This window comes from Echeneis naucrates, chromosome 12 (genome assembly GCF_900963305.1).
Source record: "Echeneis naucrates chromosome 12, fEcheNa1.1, whole genome shotgun sequence".
In the NCBI taxonomy this organism is placed as follows: Eukaryota; Metazoa; Chordata; class Actinopteri; order Carangiformes; family Echeneidae; genus Echeneis; species Echeneis naucrates.
The window spans coordinates 11,256,897-11,275,580 of record NC_042522.1 but is presented as its reverse complement, the minus strand read 5'-3'; the positions used below and the strand labels follow the sequence as shown (position 1 = coordinate 11,275,580).

General features: G+C 39.7%; 2 protein-coding genes across 3 annotated transcripts; one reads left to right on the top strand and one right to left on the bottom strand.

Moving 5' to 3' along the window:
• Positions 1–745: 745 nt before the first annotated feature.
• Positions 746–4,442, bottom strand: trim69 (tripartite motif containing 69). Its single transcript, XM_029515135.1, has 6 exons — positions 3,704–4,442; positions 2,773–2,868; positions 2,344–2,577; positions 1,665–1,687; positions 1,460–1,575; positions 746–1,362 (listed from the first exon to the last, which is right to left on the bottom strand). The coding sequence occupies exons 1-6, from the start codon at positions 4,337–4,339 to the stop codon at positions 818–820; spliced, it is 1,650 nt and encodes a 549-aa protein (XP_029370995.1). The 5' UTR covers positions 4,340–4,442; the 3' UTR covers positions 746–817.
• A 4,058-nt stretch (positions 4,443–8,500) lies between these two features.
• LOC115051633 (calsenilin-like) lies at positions 8,501–18,375 on the top strand. 2 transcript variants are annotated; one of them, XM_029515138.1, is made up of 10 exons: positions 8,501–8,561; positions 10,773–10,947; positions 11,409–11,411; positions 15,149–15,273; positions 16,708–16,777; positions 16,950–17,020; positions 17,143–17,250; positions 17,369–17,473; positions 18,104–18,166; positions 18,287–18,375. In XM_029515138.1, exons 1-10 carry the CDS (start codon positions 8,556–8,558, stop codon positions 18,332–18,334), a joined length of 774 nt encoding a protein of 257 aa, XP_029370998.1. In that variant the 5' UTR covers positions 8,501–8,555; the 3' UTR covers positions 18,335–18,375. The 2 variants fall into 2 exon arrangements, with proteins under 2 accessions (XP_029370998.1, XP_029370999.1); XM_029515139.1 differs by lacking the exons at positions 8,501–8,561; positions 10,773–10,947; positions 11,409–11,411 and adding an exon at positions 14,022–14,124.
• Positions 18,376–18,684: the final 309 nt, after the last annotated feature.

Below are 18,684 nucleotides of genomic sequence, written 5' to 3'. Positions count from 1 at the left end.
CTCTTCTTCGCTGCCTTTTCTATGTGTGTGGATGTTAGCAGTGAGCATGATACAAAGAAAGCAGGAAATGACTCATACAAATGTTGCTTAGAGTTTTTCAACCTCACTGGGTATTTTTAATCAAGATGTAGTACGTAATAAAAAGACACTTGTTTTTTGTTTTTTTTCATCCTGGAAGTCCATCAAACATAGCAAGTCCATCCATCCATCTTCTTCTGCTTTTCCACTTCCGGGGGCGCGAGGGGGTCAAGTCCAAAGTAAATATTCAAAAGTGTAAACATTTTCTTAAATTAAAAAAGAGTTTTAACATCAAGTTGCTTTTATGTAAAACTTGTCTCAACCGTCTTGTATTAAAAATTCTCGCTGATGAATGCACCAAATGCATTAGTTAGCATAATAAGACACTTTCAGGAACAAAAACATGATATTAATTTTTTTTCAAAAATATATATATATAAAACAAATCACAGTATTAAATTGATGACATTTACATGAATGAATTGATGTATCATGCATAAAAACATTATAAAAGTAACAATAATAGAGAACAGTCAGGTAACCAGACACTTTCACATTCTTCACTGAAGCCCAGCTTCTCTGAAATGAGATGTGTGGCAGTTCATCTAGTCTACATACTCTGCAACGTCTTACATGTAAGATACGTGTGTGTCTGTGCAAATATCAACTGTTTACTGCACAAATACAAATACAATGCAACATTACTATGTTTCTCTTTCCTCATATGCAGTTTGACTTCATGCACGTTTGGTAACTTTTTGTAACTTTTTACCCAATTTTTTTTTTTTTTTAACCGTTTTCATATCTTTGGTAAGAAAACTTTAAGAGGCTCATTTTCATGCACTTTATCCAGGAAGCCCAGGTTGAAGTAGGGGAACAGCGTCTCGCTGAAGATCTCCCTGAAGGTGTAGAGATGTGTCATGCTCTCTGCATTATAAAAGGACACCAGGCCCCTCTTGTAGTCCAGGTACACTCCGATCCTGGCCAGAGGCTCCTCCAGGGACAGGACAGTCGGTGGGGAGGTTCCTGCCATGTACTGTATCCCATAAGAGAGGGAGAGAGTCCAAAAGCCGTTTGCAGGGAGGGCTTTGATAACTCCTTTTCGGGGTACAGACTCTCGAGCCACACCGACAGTCCAGACTGTGCTGCTATAGACTTCAATCTCCCAATAGTGGCGCCCATGGGTGAAGCCTTGGCTTCCAAGTAGGGACAGGGCCGCATTGAACCTGTATGGATTGTCCTGTACGGTGTGGTTAAAGGTCTGGTAGCGAACACAGGTGAGGGAGGAGGTCAGGCTTAGCCAAGGGTTGGCTGTGCTGGAGTTAAACGTGATGGCTGCTGGAACTGAACACAGGGTGGTTAAAATTAATATAGTTTGAAAGATTCTTTGGTAAAATGGTTGGTCTAGATTTACAGAGGCAGCCAGGGCCCCAATAAGTACCTGGATAAATGCTTCCTTTCATGGATTTCCACACTCTGTATTGCAGGGGCCCTGCAAACCGGCCCTCACACAGACTGGGTGGGGTAAATGCAGGTTTTTCAAACTTCAGCGATGGCCTTCCAACAACAGCATAACCAAAACAATCAATACAGACAAAGAAACAATATTATTTAAGCTAAGACAGATAAATTGTATCCACACTCACCTCTGGAGTAGGACCTTGATGCTCTGAAAAGAAACAGGAATAAACAAGGAGAAAAAGTCTGATGATTTGTCGTGTTGTATCTGGGGTAAGAGAAAGCTCTTTCCACATTACATCAATGTCTGAGCTCACGCTATCCCACCCTGTGGGATCTCCCTGTGGCTGTGGAAAGTCCCACTGCTGTGGCCAGAATACAGCCCTAGATTCCTAAACTGGGCTCCTTATCCTGCAGATCAAGGAGTGAGATCACTGGCCTGCATCCTGTCTGCACGCACTGGGAGCAAGTCTTTTGTTATTAGAAAAGTAGTACACTATAATACTTTAAACATTGCTCTTGGAATACATGTTTATAGCCTTAAGAATAGTGCACAACCTGAAACAGGAAAGCCAGAGCAGTCACACCCTGATCACTTAACTTGTGAATGTTTACATTGGAACCTAATAAACATTGTGGCACAGACAATGTAAAACATATTTGAATAAGATATGACACTAACTAAACACATGAGATACTAATTTATTCCTTTTGGCTCAAGTACGACATAAGGTTTTTGCAACAGCTTGAAATCAAGAGCTCAGCATTTCTGCTCTCAACCACCCCCAAAGCTGACTCATCAGGCTCTTCATAAATTCCATTTGGACTCTATTTAATGTGTATAAAGTTCATATCAGCTGAACTCACTCGCAGCAGAGTGAAGGGGTCCTGCTCCCTCAGCTTCTCCTCTATCTCGTGGACGGCCCTCTGCAGGCGGGAGATCTCCACACAGAGCAGGGCCTTGTGCTCATCCAGGCGGATCAGCTCTCTGCGCTCCTCTGTCTTCAGCTTCACCTGCAGCAGCTTCTCTTCCTGGTACAGGAACTGGTGTAGGTCACTAAACTGGGCCTCAATACGCTGCTTGAGGTCAGCGGTGTGTTCCTGAGTGGGCGACAAGATGATGGACACAGTCAGTGGGACAGTGACAGAAGTCATTTTATTTTCAAGCCAGAAATCTCATAGAAAATAATTTGAAAAAACCAGATTCAGTAGCTTTAGCCTGCACTTCAAAGTGCATTGGAAGTGAGGCAAAATAGAATTTATTCTATTGGTGCAGACGTTGCATAGTGACCTTACCTTGAGCTTTTTAACCTCGTCCTCAGCCTCTCTGTCACACTGGAGCGCTGTATTGAGTTCAGCCTTGAGGGAATCCATGGAGTTGTGCAGAGACATCTGACAGGAAAGAGACACAACATCTCTGCACGCTGAGATATATATATTCTTTTTTTTTTTTTTTCAGGGTTTAATGTGTGTGTTTTGTTTCCTGTTTTATTTTGAAAGGTCTCTTTTCTCCTCATGTCTTTCCAGGTCAATTTCCCACCAGAATCAACTTAAATGTGCTTCACCTGTGCTCTGTTGGCTACCTGTCACTCTGCATATACATCAATTGTCTTTCCCTTTCCTTCCTCACAGATTGTCTTGCTTCCTGTTGGCTGTCCAGCCTTTTCCTTGTGTTTCCAGTCCCTCGTGTAGTTTGACCTGTGATTGTTTTGGACACTCCTGCCTGTGTACTGGACCTGCTTTTGAAATAAGCAGCCTAAACTTTTATCCACAGTGAGTTCTGCTTCACGAGTCTATCCAGTTTGGCTGGTAGTTCTCACATTCGTTGTAATATTTACACTGATCAGTTGTTTTCTGGAACAATTATTTTAAGCATATGAAGAAAAAGAACTTGAAAGAGTCTAATTAAAACTGGTGTTTAATTTCAACTATCTAAATATTAAAAACAGAGATAAAGCAGTGACACATTTGCAGTGCCACAAATACTTAATGCCTCCAAAGCAGGAAGTGTAAAGTCTTTTTGTTTGTTTGTTTGTTTTTGTTTTGTTTTGTTCCTACCAAGAGAAAGGTGGCCTTGTTGCATATATTGGAAAGACTTCCAGTGGAGAGAAGCCAATGTATGAGAGCGTAAGGAATTCATTAACACTATCGTTACTGCGTATTTCTGATATTGATGCATTCAATTAAAATCTCTTTGCTTAACCTTTTCCATATAAAGTTGACTCACTCTGTACTTCTTCTCAGCCTCTTGCACACACACCATGGTGTGATTTCTGTGCTCCTGGGAGACGCCACACACCAGGCACACCAGCTCCTGGTCCTCCTCACAGTACAGCTTCAGCTCCTCTCTGTGTCTGCTGCAGCGGGGCACCGGAGCTGGAGCCCTCTCTGCCACCCCAACATCTGCCAGACGAGCTCCAGTCCCGCTCTCTTCCAGGCCCTGGCAGTAGCTCTCCACTATGTTGGCGACAATGCGGTTGGGCCTGTAGCTCTGCCCAGGGTACACCTTCCTGCACTGGGGACAGGAGCCTGTGCCCCCCTGTCCGGGCCCACGGGGACCAGTCCAGTAGCCCTCAATGCACGCCTGGCAGAAGGTATGATCACAGGGCAGAGACACTGGCTGCTTGAAAAGATCTAAGCAGATGGAGCAGGTCAGGTCTCTGCTGATTCTGTGAGCTGAGCTCTTGGTGACTTGCCCTGCTATGGGAGGCTGTCGCAGCTTTTCCATGGCTGTTTGCACAGCAAAGTCTCCTTCCTTTGGTTTCCAACTCTTCTTGTCCGGCTTTATCCCCTGGTTTAGTTTTTCCAAGTTCTGCAGATAAACTGACTGGATTTTCTTCACCTCTTTCTGATTCTTGCTCATTCCTTTGCCTTGATTGTTTTCCCTTGTTCTGACTGTACAGCTGGACCTCTTCGTCCTTCCTCTCCTGCAGAGTGTGGCTGCTCTCTTTGGGCTGCAGTCTTCCTGTTGACTGTGGGGAAATGGAGGGGGTGGTGCATAAGCAGCCTCAGTCTCTCACATCCCTTTTGTAGATAGTGAGGGGATCTCAAAGGGCCCCCCTTTTCCCTCCGCAGTGACATCATGTCTTAGTCAGGAAACTGAGGCGGACCATGGATATTCTATCTTTGGCGCCTTTGTCTAGAGTCTGGGCCTTAAAGCCAGAAAGTCCTGCTTTGCTAAACTCTTAATCTGCTGTAGAGCAACTATAGAAAAATGTAAATCCATTTTATGACTTTGAGTGCATTTGTGTGGGGGTATTTGTGTATGTGTTAGGGTGTGTATGTATATAAGACCATAGCCCATACGTGGGCAGTGAAGGATTTCCTGCTTCTTTTTATGACAATGAACTCTGCCCATGAAGTCATCATTGCCATTGGAGAGTAAACAAGAACATTAAGAGATTTATTTATTTATTTTTTCCCAAAGGAAAGTCTGCCAGAAAGGAGAAATACTGCAGGCATCTACAGATTAGAAACATTATTTCCATCTTATCTGTTCATAAAATTGGAACTTTTCTTAACAAGCAAGCTGCTTTTATTTTTATTTTTATTTTATTTAGGTTTTTGTGACAAAGAAAAATTGTCCAGAAACATGGCTGCATGTGAACAATTTGAATGCGACTTTGTGTCAAACTAATCTACCTAGTCTCATCACAGACACACAAACACACCCTGTGAATCCCCACTTGAACTTAATCACAGGTCTGGTGAGGAAAATTACATACACTTAAAAATAGAGGGAGAGATGAACCGAGATTGTCCTGATCGACACTTCAGATCATTTGACCTACTGAGGCTGAGACTCTTCTGTTTATACTGCAGACTAGGGTGACATCTGGTGTCCAAAGTTTGTACTTCAAATGCTGTGCAGCAAAGCTAAACTGCTGAGAGGGGCTGCGTTTGATAGATGTGTGTGGACGTCTCAGCTCTAAAATGAAAATATGAAATGTTATTTTAAGATTTCAGCTGCTCCTGGCAATGGGGGGGGGGAGCACACATTTGTTTATTTCACCCAGACTCGCACTAAAAGGCAGCAGTTGCAGGAGCTTTTCTGTGCTGCCACACATTTTCAAACAGACCTGGAGAGCAACTTCAGAAAAACTGAGTGAGTTTCCACAGCACATTTTACAGATGGATGTTTTCAGAAATTAACGTTGTCCACTTTAAGTCTTCTGCACCAGAGTCAGTCAGAGCTGGAGGTTTTATGTTTTCACGTCATCCACCATCCATCCCAGTCCGATGCAATACTGTATCTCAGTAACGTCTTGAGAAAACCTTCTCAAATTTAGCACAAACATTCACAGAAACTGAATAATTAAATTATGTTGATTTAACGACATAACGACACTTAGACAGAAGGTCAAACTAAACAAAATCTGGAGTCCAAAGGTTAAGGCCACTACAACATCACAAAACATTTGTAAGAATCAAATGACATTTTATTTCCCAGAGGTCAACAAGCAAAAAAAATACTTTAACAGGCTGGGAGGACTGAAGGTGAAACAGTAATCATGATTTCTAAATAAAATTAAGAGACAAAAGATTTTACCGACACAGCAAGCAAAGCAGAAAATCTTCATTGGAGTCTTTATCAAAAGCTTAAATATATATATATTTTTTTTTTTTTAATGCTGAGAAATTGAGCAATAAATCAGGTCACATGTACCTTTTTATGGTGTAGGCGTTGCATTAGTTATGATGTGCAATGCGTGGAAAATATGAGCAGGGAGAGAGGTAGTTTGAAATGAAGCTTTTATCTGCAGCATTTCTCCTCCACTGAGGTTCCTCTGGAAAACCAGCAACAGTGTAATTAACCTCCAACCTTCACATGGTCCTTGATAAAGATGACCATGACAGCATTCTCAGAGCTGAACGTACATAATTAACACCGGGGGAAGATTAGCGTTCTTCAGTTAATTAAAACGTTGAAATGCTCTGGCATTTCGATTCCTCTAAGCCTCATGGGCTGGGGAAAAAAGGAACGAGGTGCAGCAGAGGGTGAATGACTTTAATGCACAGCTTCAGAAACATCCAATTTGCAAAAGAAAGTTCAAACGTTTTTAACTGGAAGCTGCCTGGATACTGTGAACAGAATAAGTCAAGAACATACTGTAGCTGCTGAGTTGATTATCATTCATATCAGGCAGTATTTCAAAAACACAATAGCAGTTAAAGTGATGGAGGCGAATTGACAGCAACAGTGCAGTGAGCAAAAAGGGAATGGAAGGAGAAATAGAGGGGAGGGGAAACTGATAGGACAGAGGACGAACGAGTCGCTTATTCCCAGAATATTTCTCCTGCATAAAAATTAGTGTGGGCAAGATCTTGTGCCAGACAATGGACATCCTCCTGGATATCATTCTTCCACAAGTTCCTTTAGTTGTGTTTTTAATTTACTGCAGTGAAAAGCACCATCAGATTTTAGCAGACCCACCTCAATATTTCATTGAATTGTTTTGTTTCTTGGGATAGCTGTGGAGATTTTAATTTCATCGGGTGTGTATTTTTGCTTTGTGTGTGGACCTTTTGGGGAAAGAGTTATGAAAACAAACCCTCTATGCCCTCTTTGCTGTGTGGCTGTGAAACTCCAGCTGCTCTCCGATAGCATACAGAATTTATGTAAATCATAACTAAGTCAACTTGTTTCATGTTTTAATATTGCATTTCCAGGTTACCTCGTGTCTCTCATACAGACGGATGAGTAGCAGTGGATGTTTGTTGAGCTGCTGGAGACACAGTGTGAATGTGTGCACCCATGCATGTGACTGTTTGGGACAAAGTGTCCAAAAAATGCAACTTCCAGGGAGGAGCGAAAATAAGAGAAACCATCTTACACACACACACAAGCACGCACCCTCAATTAAACCCAGAGCAGACGTGTAGGGCACCAGAGAAAGTAGAGGCTCTATGAAATGAGTGAGACTAAAAATAACATTGATGTCTGCAGAAGAGAGGCAGACCTGTAGGGAGATGAGACGGTGGCGTGAGAACAGAAATAACACATTTCTCCAGGTTTACTCCTGGAACAATGAAAAGGATATACAAACATTTTCAGTGTGTTCATTAGCTCATTAGCTGATGTGCAATCAACCAGATGATACTTTTTTTTTTTTTAAAGGCTCGGCGTGAAATGCTTCGAGACCTGTTGAATAGATTGCCATGAAATCTTGTAGGAATATTCATGGTCCCCAGAGGAAACACAAAAACTTTGTGGTGATATTCTGCCTTTTGATGCAGCAAATGCATCCTCATGAAGCCTCAGGACCTTCAAAGAATTTGAGAAGAGGCACTTCAATATTTGCAGAGGCATTGTCCAATAATATTTTGGGCCGCTTCCTGTAATCATATTCATTTACCCTTCAAGTTAATGTGAGCGCTGATAAAGACAGGTGGACAGGACAAGCTGTGTCCTTACTGGGGTTTAATTTCAAAGCTGAAAGTCAAAGAAGCTTTCCAGCATTATTACCACTGAGACACCATGGAGTCTGTACAAATATCAAGCTTTTCCTTTTTTTGGTCAAAAACTATTAAACTGATATCCTGGCATCTTGAATGCAATAGGCTCTAAATAATCTGTTAAAGAAGAGCTCCTACAAATAGTGAGTGGAGAAAAACAAAACACTATTGTAATTAGTAGTAATAGTAGGCCTGTTAGTATCATGATGATGATGATGATGATTATTATTATTTGTGGTAGTATTATATCTGAGCAGTGTGTAAGCCAATAATCCAGTTTAATTTCCTCAGAGAGTCAGTGTCTGAGTTTGAACCCACACATACTTTGTCTGCATCGTGACAAATGTTATCATGAGAGACAAACATCTCTCCTGGTGATCGTGCTGCAGGTCTCAACCTCTCCAGGTGTGAACTTCTGCTGATCTGCAACACGTTGATGTGACGATCTGGGCTCAGTTCTCTCTCTCCCTCTCTCTCCCCCCCTCTGCCTGTTTCTGTCTGTGTCTCTCTCCCTCTCAGTCTCCGTGCAGCTGCAGCTCACTCAGGGTCGTTTGAGGAACCCGAGCTCCGGACAGCTGCAGCGATCTTCTCTTTTCCATAACATCAACACATACACAGACGCAATGCAGGTACAGTAAACATCTTTTACTACTTAATGCTTTAATTCACATATTGATTGAATAGATTTAACTAATGTGCAGAAATAACATTGTAATGTTGCTGTGTGTGCTATTTGTACTTTACATTGCTTGAAGTACTTTTTAAGTACTTTTTCACCAGCAGTCCATAAACTCAGATGCACATTAGAAAACTAGGCACCTCTTCATATTTTCAAAGCATGCATCAGCATATGCAATCAGAAGTTACGAAAAATGATCAGAAAGATTTTTAGAAATACATTTCATAAATAATTTTAAATGAACATAAATTGTGAATTCATATCAAATGTTGAGATTTGGCATTTTATAATATAAGTAGGATCTATGTGGTAGCTGTTTGATGTGGCTCTAACCACTTTATGCCCTGTTGTGTCAAAAGGCATTGCATTTCATTTTTTGTATGTTTTCAATGTAAAAACTAATACGGCTCTCGGTGCAATATTTTATTAAAATGTAAATGTAAACATGAATATTTTAGTCATGTAAAATCTGCATGGCATTGCACACTAGTACAGTAGCCTACATGCAAATATATTTTCCACCACACTTGTGATTTTACACTTGATAGTGAAGTCAGAAATGATGATAGGGATTCGTGTAGACTGACCAAAGGTGTCTGTTTGAGCCATAAGTCAAAATGACATCTAAACCACATGGCACATGAATAATCCACACAGGAATAAAAGAGGCACAGGCGGTGAAGCGTCCTGCAGAATGCTGACTTGATTAGATTCAGGCAGGAGAACAACTGATTTTGTCATTTCATTAAAATAGCTCTGAGTGCGTGGGTGTGTGTGTTTAGCAGCATATGTGGTGATCAGTGGAGGATGGTCGCCCACGGTGTTGATGATGACTTCATCACAGGAAGCCTCTCACTACTCGGCACACATGCTTTATTCCCTTTTAATAATGCAGTGCTTTGGGCCTTGAGACCTCAAAACCCCAAATCGCCCTTTCTTTAGATTCCTTATTTTTAGGGTCACAGCACTTCTACAGGATCACAGACGGTTTATTAGAATGGATTTCATTTTAATTTACTTGCTATAAAAGCACATTTTATTATGAATGCTTTAGATAGATATTTAAATTCTCATGGCAACTCGGCATCAGTGAAGTCTGAAGTAACTCTTCAGAAACTCCAAAGGGACACATGGATCAGACTGTTCTATGCAATCTAATTTATTTATCTGGTTGTGTGCCATGAATATATTGTATATTTATGCGTGTGTGAGTGTGTGTGAGTGAGAAAGTGGTTTTTAGATGCTGTATCAAGTGTCACTCTGTTTTACAGATTGCCATCCCTCACCTCACTATGGCGGCCAACTCTGATCTTTTATTGATGCAGTTTTAAGGGATTTGAATTATTGAGGAACATCCTCAATATATGCTTTGGCATCCTTTCATATTCAAACAGAAGCCCAAGGGTGAGAGGGGTCCTGTTTATTTTCCGTTTACACTCTATAAATTACATTCTCAGCATCCTCATTATTATTTTATTCATGAGAGTCCTTTATTACAAGCAAGTAGGAAAAAAAATTTGTGAAGAAACAAGAGCATGAAGAAGGGACAAAGTAAAATGAACATGAACATGTGCCTGATCGAGTAGTCCAATAACACTATCAATCAACAAACGGTACCTTTTTTCCATCCTACAGTACCACTGATCAAAAAAGTGCTCACAAAGAGATGGTGCCAGATATGAAAAATGATCACAAACTTCACTGTTCTCAGCTCAAAAAGTGAGGTTGCAGGTGTAACTGGATACTTTTACAGCAGATTGGTTGTTTGAGAATATACAGTGTTTCTAACTGGAATATCAGTAATATTTTTTATTAGATTTTTTGATGTTCTCCAGCTCATTCTAGGCTGTGTATGTCTATTGTTTGTGTGTGCAGTGAGTATGTAGACCTGTTTTAGTGAGTGGTTGTAAAACAGAAACGAGCCACGAGATGCTGGAAAATGTCTTAAATGACCAAAATAATTGGTGAATTTGGCCTGTAAGACACATACAATACAAAACTAGGTGTCAGAAGAAAAGAGACACTCTATAGCCTGGAAGTGGCTCTCCTTCTGGGGTAATCCTTCTTGCGGGGAGTGTTGTAAGAGTTTAACAGCTTTTCTTTTCTCTGTCAGAGGTCGCTCTCTTTTATTTTATTATTTTTTTTTTTTGCCCTTCCTCAGGCGGATGAGAAAGCTGTGGATGGTGGTCTGCTGCCCGATGCCAATGGAAAAGATCCAAACCCGATTGGACAGACTGAGGGCTCCAAGTGGCAGAAACCACGGCTCTCCCGTAAATCTCTCATGAAGTGCTGTCTCGTCAAATGGATCATCGCTAGCACCACACAGCAGGGACCAGGTAAAGGCCCATAGAGAGTCCCACCAAAGCAGCAGCACAATGCATTAAGTGTAGGCGTGATTGTGACAGCAGGGATAGTGGGCGATTCAGCAGGGAGGCAGGTCTTCAATCTCCCACACTGCAGAATTCATGAATTTTAAAACCTCTGCACCACCGACAGTGTATATCTACTTTTAAACCGCTTTTTATTCTTCCCCTCCATTCTGTGCTTACAGCACATGGCTGTCTGCTTACCAACAGCTCATCAGTCAGTGAATCTCTGATTCTGCCTCACTGAATACATTTTGATTTGCTCCATAGTTTCCCATCAAATACACACAGAACTCAAAGTGTCAAAGTGACGTGTTTTTATTTTTTTTATTTTTTTTAAATAAAGATGAAGAGCACTGTCCTCCCCTGACTGCCCCTACATGCCCCAGTTTTCTGTCTGAATTATTGACATGGCCTTCCTGTATGGGCAGACGGTGCAAACAGTCTGCTGAGCACATGCACTGGACAGGCATAATAGAAGATTCACAATCTGTCCTGTTTTATCCTGACTCCATGTGTAAACTCTTAATACAATTCATTACAATGTTTGTCTGTTTTGTGGTTTGATAAGTCTCAGGGGAAAAAAATGCAGCAGACAAAATCAATAAATTTCCAGTGAAGGTCTGCTGCTGTTTTTCATATTCATCTACAACTGACTTTTCTCTGTATAACAACAGAGATGGCCGAGTGCCTCGGACAGGACAGTGATGCTGTAATTACTAAAACCATCATTTCAAAGTAAACAGTTAAAATGAAAGTATCATATTTTAGTATTTTAAAGTCAGGTAATTTATCATCTTTTTTTTTTCTTTTTTAAATTTAATTCATCTGACTTAATCTACTGGAATAGAAATATTTGTTCAGGTTAAATGTAATAATTTCTTTAATTCCTGGCTACTATTGCCACCTGCTGGTCTATAGACATTAAAACACCTGAACGACTCCTGTTGCTTCTGTCTGCTCTTACTCTCACATGGGTGTTTCTGACTTTTTGGTGAGAGACCATCAAATTAGACTTTTTTTTCCCCTTTGCAGAAGGATTTCTGTTTGACAATGTAAATCCAAGTTGAAACACTCCTTGATTTTAAAAACTGAATGAAGTCTGAAGTCTATACCAGATCTTAGTTTTTTCTCCAGAAGGCTCTCTTCTTAAAAGACTTGAAATATGTGCAAGCAACAAAAGCCTGGAACATGAAAATTGGCAAAGAAAACAGAGTACATGATGTTTAAACGAGTGATGACAATCTGGGGCATATTTTGACTGATGCCCCTCCGGCTCTGAGCTATATTGTTGCCCCCACCACAGTCATTAGAGCCTAATGTTGAGATGATGGCTGCCCTGTCTGTTTCTCTGTACACTTAAGGCACCTCTCTCTTGTCTGTATTTAATAGGGCAACGTGAACAGATCAGCACTTAGAGTACATTAAACAGCATAATTTTGTTATAATGGTTTAAAGCAGGCAGGTTGCCTGAACTCATACATCTTTCATGTTCGAGGAATGGCCTTGTGTAGAAGCCCATTGTTGTATTTCATGAAACCTCTAATTTCTGACACTCTCCCTCTCCCCAAAAGTTGAGGCTGTTATTTTTGCAAGAAGAAAAGTCTTTGAACTGGGGAAATAAATGTGCAACAACTTAGCGGCACAGTATCCCCAAACTCTCATGATTTTATTTTTTGCAAATATGTTGTCATCAAAGCTCATCAAAAAGATGAACTGCTCTCTAACCACAACATTTTTCTGAAAATATTCTAAATTTGGTGACACTGCTTGTCTCATGTTTTATAATCATAGTACGATGTATTATGCAGGCTTGTTTTAGTTTATTTATTTTTGGAGTAGCATCATCCAAACTTATTATTTCAACAGTTGTTTGACTTAGACATTAAAGACCAGTCCAGTTGGAGTCTCTAACTTGCATAAAGCCATTGAAATGCATGTCTGGCCTGCTTTTCTTTGATTTGCCCCCCATCTTCTTCTCCTACTTAGTCTCAGGACTAAGTCTATGTTGTGCAGAGTCATCAGTGGTAAATGATACTCGTATTATTCTTTGCCTTTGTTGTCCTCCAGGGTTACTGTACAATATTTCACTCAGCTCTAACAGAAGTATTTTTAGACAATTCTCGTGTTTCTTGTTGAGTATTTCACCGAGGTGCAGCACAGACATAGTTCCCGTCAACTCTATCTACTCTGCTATTCCTAACTACGATGACATAAACAAAGCTTTATTTTAGACAGAACAGTCACCTTGTTTTCCATCTGAGTTAATCCGTCCAACTAACTGAGCTTTTATACTGCTGAATGACCCAGCAGACACGAGTAGCGCCACAAAGGGCAGGGCAGACTCCTTCTCTCTAAGTGCTGTTCATATACCAGCCATCAGCGGATGTGGATCAATGCTTGGTTTTACAGCTTTGCATCCTTGAAATGACTTAGCAAATAAAGACAGCTTAGACTGTCAATCATGGACTATTAGTAATGAAATTCCTTCAGTAACATCACTAACCTCCAACACACACTCACATACACGCGCGCACACAGAAATGCACAGCTTTGAAACAGAGTGAGAGGAGATGGAGAGAAGGGGGGTGGAGCCCCTGAGTTGATGGAGTTGTGGGATAAATCCTAAAATGAACTGGACTGGAGGTTAAACCCTGCCAAGTATTAACAGAGTTGAATCGCTTGCGTGTGGAGGTAGCTTCGGATGTCTTTGGGGGGTTTAGAAGACGTGAACTTGATATATCTTTGCAAGAGCGCACGATGGACTTGTTTACCCAGAGGAGGATGGTCCTCTGAAAGCATTCTCCCCTGACCGGTCAGGGGTTAGGGTTAGTGACTGTAAATGCTGATGCCTCTATAAAACGCATAAAGCTCCAGAAAGAGGAGGCAGCTCGACGGAATACATGTTTAGTGGCAGGTGATGTTTGTGGATCAAACTATCTGCTGAGGAACACAACAGAAAAAAATTATTTAATGTTTAAGTTTAAAAAAAAAAAATTTAAAAAAAAGTTTTTTGCACAGGCGATCTCTAATGCATAGCAACGATGGGACTGGAGGGCATGGAAATAATTGCCATTGCTGTTGTTATTGGACTTTTTGTTGTTGTGCTCAAACAGTTTGGGATTTGGGAGCCCTTGTCATTGGAAGGTAAGCTATAAAGAGCAAGTCTGGGGTCAATAAAATGGAATCTTTGTGTAGCATTGGAACAGGAATATTGTTAAAACATTATCGTATGGTTTTCCTGTATGTAAAGCTGAAGTTATTGAGTTGTCATCCAATAAGAGGATCTCAATTTTGATGAAATATTTTTGTGCTGTTCATAATGGCATGTTACTTTAAGAAACACCGGATTTAAAGCAAATCAGTCTTTTAGCAGGTACAAATTTAATTTGACTATATCAAACCAAACATTTTAACAGAGCTGCAACTTTCTTCTTCCCTCTAATTTTTCATCACCGCCCCTCAAACCGTCCCTTGTCCTTTTCAACTTTCTCTGCATGTTGCTCTTGTAAAGATGGTGAGTAAACCTGCAGCAGTGGTTTTATTTTAATGCAGCTCTTTCTGTACTGGCTTCTTTGGAGTTAGTGACACGTTTTCACGACAAGTTGGCTGTTGTGCCTGTAATCCCTGTTTGATCCCTGTAATTATGTTAAGCCATTTTATGAAAGTTTCAAAAGCATTTTTGTGAAATTTATGCTTTGCTTTACATTAGTGACCTCCAGAAATATCTACAATTGCCGAAAAGAAAGAATTACTATGTATATCTGCTTATTTCCATCCTATTTCCTTTGCAACATTTATTCAAGTTCTTCTTCTGCATTAGTTTCCCAATTCTCCTCTCTCATCTGATATATATATTTTTTTTTAATACAATACAGGACTTTCTTCTTACCATCTTTTATCTGCTCTATTTCCTTCTCTCACTTTTCCTTCTTAAACCTCTCCACTTTGTATTTTGTTCATGTGAAGATGGTAAGCATTTTGAGTTGCAGTAATTTTTTTTTTTTTTTTGGCTTGCCATCTTTTTTTTTTTTTTTTTTTGGGGGGGGGGGATGCTCCTCCTTTTCTTTTTTAATTTCTTTTTTTTTTTTTTTTTTGGTCTTACCTTCCTTCCTCTTTTTGTCCCACCCTTCTGTATCTCTCCCCTTTTACTTCTCTGTTTCTCTGACAGACAGCAGTGACAGTGACCTTGAACTCTCCATGGTGCGGCACCAACCTGAAGGCCTCGAACAGCTCCAAGCCCAAACCCAGTTCACCAGGAAGGAGCTGCAGTCACTTTATAGAGGCTTCAAAAATGTATGAAAACAGTCAGCGGGACTATTCAGTTTAAAGGAAATAAATAGATTTCGAGGCCCGCTTTTAAAATCCTTCAAATCATGGACTTAGATAATTGTGCATTGCTGGTGCTTCAAACATAATATGGGGACACCTAAATATTATGCAAACTAAATGTACTTTGAGATGCAGTTGAGAAATTTTCCTGCATTCAACCACAAGTGGAATAGTGAGGTTGAGGTGCCGATGTTGGGGGATCAATTCTAGCCTTGGATCTGGTGAACATCGAGACTCAGTGCTAATATCGTCTCCTTTTTTTTTTTTTTTAACTTTTTCCCACTATATCCTACTCCCTTTTCTTCTGTTCCTTACTCCCTCGTTACCTCCCTACTAGCCTACCCACCTCCTACTGCCCCTTGACAGATTGTTGCCTCATTCATGCTGTTTTTTCCCTGAAACCTATTTGCCCATTTTACCTCCTTGCTCCTTTTTTGTTTATGTTCTGAAACCACTGAGCCATGATTGAGTTTTTTTTCTTTCTTTTTTTTTTTTTTGGTTTTGTTTGTGGGTGACGTGATCCCTGCTTATGCTGAGTGCTGATGCAAGTAATATAGATTGACAGTTACTGGCTCTGATGTGGCTTCAAATGAAGCAAAGAGCCTTTAAAGAGAAGAGAAGGAAGACCACAAGCTGATGTAAACAAAACTGCAACATTAAAAATCCATTGCATGTTCATGTTTGATGTTCACGTGACAAACATGTTGCAGTCAAAAATGTGTTGTTCCAAATTAAATATCCACATTTTCATGAGAAATCATCTTTTGCAGTTCGTAAAGCCCACGTGTGAATAAGTCATAATCATCTGGGACACCTCAGCTAAACAGAGCCTTTCCTACGTTGTCTCTGATTTAAAAAGATTAATTTAGCAGTTAATTTCAGTGAAAAGTAAAATAAGATGCTTTAGTTTTTTTTATATAATGAACTCCTGGCTTGTATTTGCATGTATACCAAAAATATGGTGTTTTCGAAACAGTTTCTCTAGCTCAGTTTTTTTCCTCATGTTTTATGGTATGTCTTAACCGAAACATGAAACAAGACATTAGCATATAAAATGAAATGCATTAAATATTTGGGTTTTAATCACTGATGAAGAGCTCAAAAAGGTCTCAGGTCAAACATTTCTCAACTCACTTTGGCTAGTGGTGATCCTGCTCTACTCTCCCTCTAGTGACCATCCTCTTGTACTGCAGTCAGATTATATCTGGACAGAGACCCCATTTTAAAATACGCTTCAACCTACAGAAAGCTGCTCTGTTGCCCATCATCAGAAAAATCAAACCTCTCTAATGTAGATTCAGTATAATCTTGGAGGCTGCTGTTCCTGTTCTTCCTGTAGTATTAGTAAGTAGAAGATACCTTTTTTTTTTTCTTTTTTTTTAATTATTTACCTTTCAGGAATGTCCCAGTGGCCTTGTGGATGAAGAAACATTCAAGACAATTTACTCGCAGTTCTTCCCTCAAGGAGGTACCAGCTTTAACTTGTAAACTCCTAAACACATAGAAAACCTAAAAATAAAATTCTGCCACTTTTATTTGCAACCTTGAGGTCCTTTTAGAAACAGTACAAATCTGTTTCACTCATCAAATTCAAGGTCCTGAACAAGAAACTTTATTTTTTACTTTGTATTTCTTATCAGATGCAACCACATATGCACATTTCCTGTTCAACGCATTTGATATGGACAGAAATGGCTCCATCCGCTTTGAGGTAAGATCACCAATGCCTCCATTTCTGTTGATATTCAATTTCTTGCAGTTGGTGAGCAAATGTGACCTCAGTTTGATTTTCTTTTGAAGTTAGCTGATTGAAGTGAAACATTTGCTCTACAGGACTTTGTGTTAGGACTGTCTGTGTTGCTTAGAGGATCTGTCACAGAGAAACTACGATGGGCGTTTAATCTATACGATATCAACAAGGACGGCTATATTACTAAAGAGGTGCCATCAAAATTCTCGTGACAATGTATAAAAATATGTTGCAGTTTCATGATTACAAAAGTTGCATGTCCCTTTTTTTTATTATTATTTTTATTTTATTTTTTTTATTCTTCTGTAGGAAATGTTGGCTATAATGACGTCCATTTATGACATGATGGGCAGGTGTACTTTACCCAGTGTACGAGACGATTCCCCCTTTGAGCACGTAGAGAAATTCTTCCAGGTATGTCTTAAACCATTCAACCACACAGACTAAAGCTTGGCAATTCTGGCAATTAATTCTAAACACGTTACATATATGGTAATATTTTTATTATTGGATAAATATTGGATCTTGGATATTAATCCAAGAACAAAACTTATTTTGACCTTGAAAAACTGGAGTATTTATTCAAGAGAATCAATGTCAAGCTCCATAGAAATGTGTACCAGAAAATGGCATGACATCTTGTGACATAATGAAAGTTAGATTTTAGTATAATGTGTCACAGGCAGTGGACAAAGGTTAATAATCTCTAAAGTGGTCAACCTTATGTTCACACATTCCTTCATTAAATACCATTAAATACCTTCACTGTTTAGATTTATAGTTTGTCACCATTTCACAAACCTCTGAAATTTACTTTTGGAAACTTTGGCCTTTCTGCAGGCACAATCTCTGAATTTGTGGAGTCTTCTCTATATGCAAAGTGTCTTGATGTAACTCTGTTTGGCACCATATAAATAACAAATGCTCAAAGAATATTAATTTGATTAACATCCCTCAAGGTTAAAGTTTATGAAGTATCATTTTGATCCTCTTTCCTTCTTGACTAAGCATGACACTTTTCTCCTGTACATGTACATTTTTCAGAAAATGGATCGTAACAGAGATGGAGTTGTGACTATAGACGAGTTCATAGAGACCTGCCAGAAGGTAAACCAGTTTTAAAAAAAAAAAAAAAAAAAAGTGACTGATGCAATCAAACAGCAGTTTTGAAACCATGGTGAGTGCTCAACACTGCATGCATCTCTGACATCTTTTATTTCTTAACAGGATGAAAGTATAATGGCTTCCATGCAACTATTTGAAAACGTCATCTAATTTCTGGAAACAGATGTGGACCAGTAATGCTACGTGGTGCACCAAACTAAAACAACTTCATCCATTGTAAAAATGAACACACTGTCATTCTTGTAATCAAACTATTGTATGAAATCCCCAAAAAAAGAAAAATCTTCATTGCCACATAAGCACGAGTTTGACCCAAAAAAAAAAAAAATCAAAGCATGTGACGCAAACCACAATGAACACAAAGAGGGGATTTCAATGTTGACCACTCTGAAACTTAAGCATGAGTGGGATGATGGTACTTTGTTATTGTATTATACTGTAAAGAAAATAATTTCAGTTAAATTCTTTGTCTTTTTTGTGTGAACATGGTACCCCATCAT

Coding starts and splice junctions, on each gene's coding strand:
- trim69 (XM_029515135.1), bottom strand. CDS start 4,339: ATGAGCAAGAATCAGAAAGAGGTGAAGAAAATCCAGTCAGTTTATCTG. Junction 2,869..3,703: donor AGGCTGAGAAGAAGTACAGA/GTGAGTCAACTT, acceptor CTTTCCTGTCAG/ATGTCTCTGCACAACTCCAT. Junction 2,578..2,772: donor ACGAGGTTAAAAAGCTCAAG/GTAAGGTCACTA, acceptor TCGCCCACTCAG/GAACACACCGCTGACCTCAA.
- LOC115051633 (XM_029515138.1), top strand. Junction 16,778..16,949: donor GCAGTTCTTCCCTCAAGGAG/GTACCAGCTTTA, acceptor ATTTCTTATCAG/ATGCAACCACATATGCACAT. Junction 17,474..18,103: donor ACGTAGAGAAATTCTTCCAG/GTATGTCTTAAA, acceptor TACATTTTTCAG/AAAATGGATCGTAACAGAGA.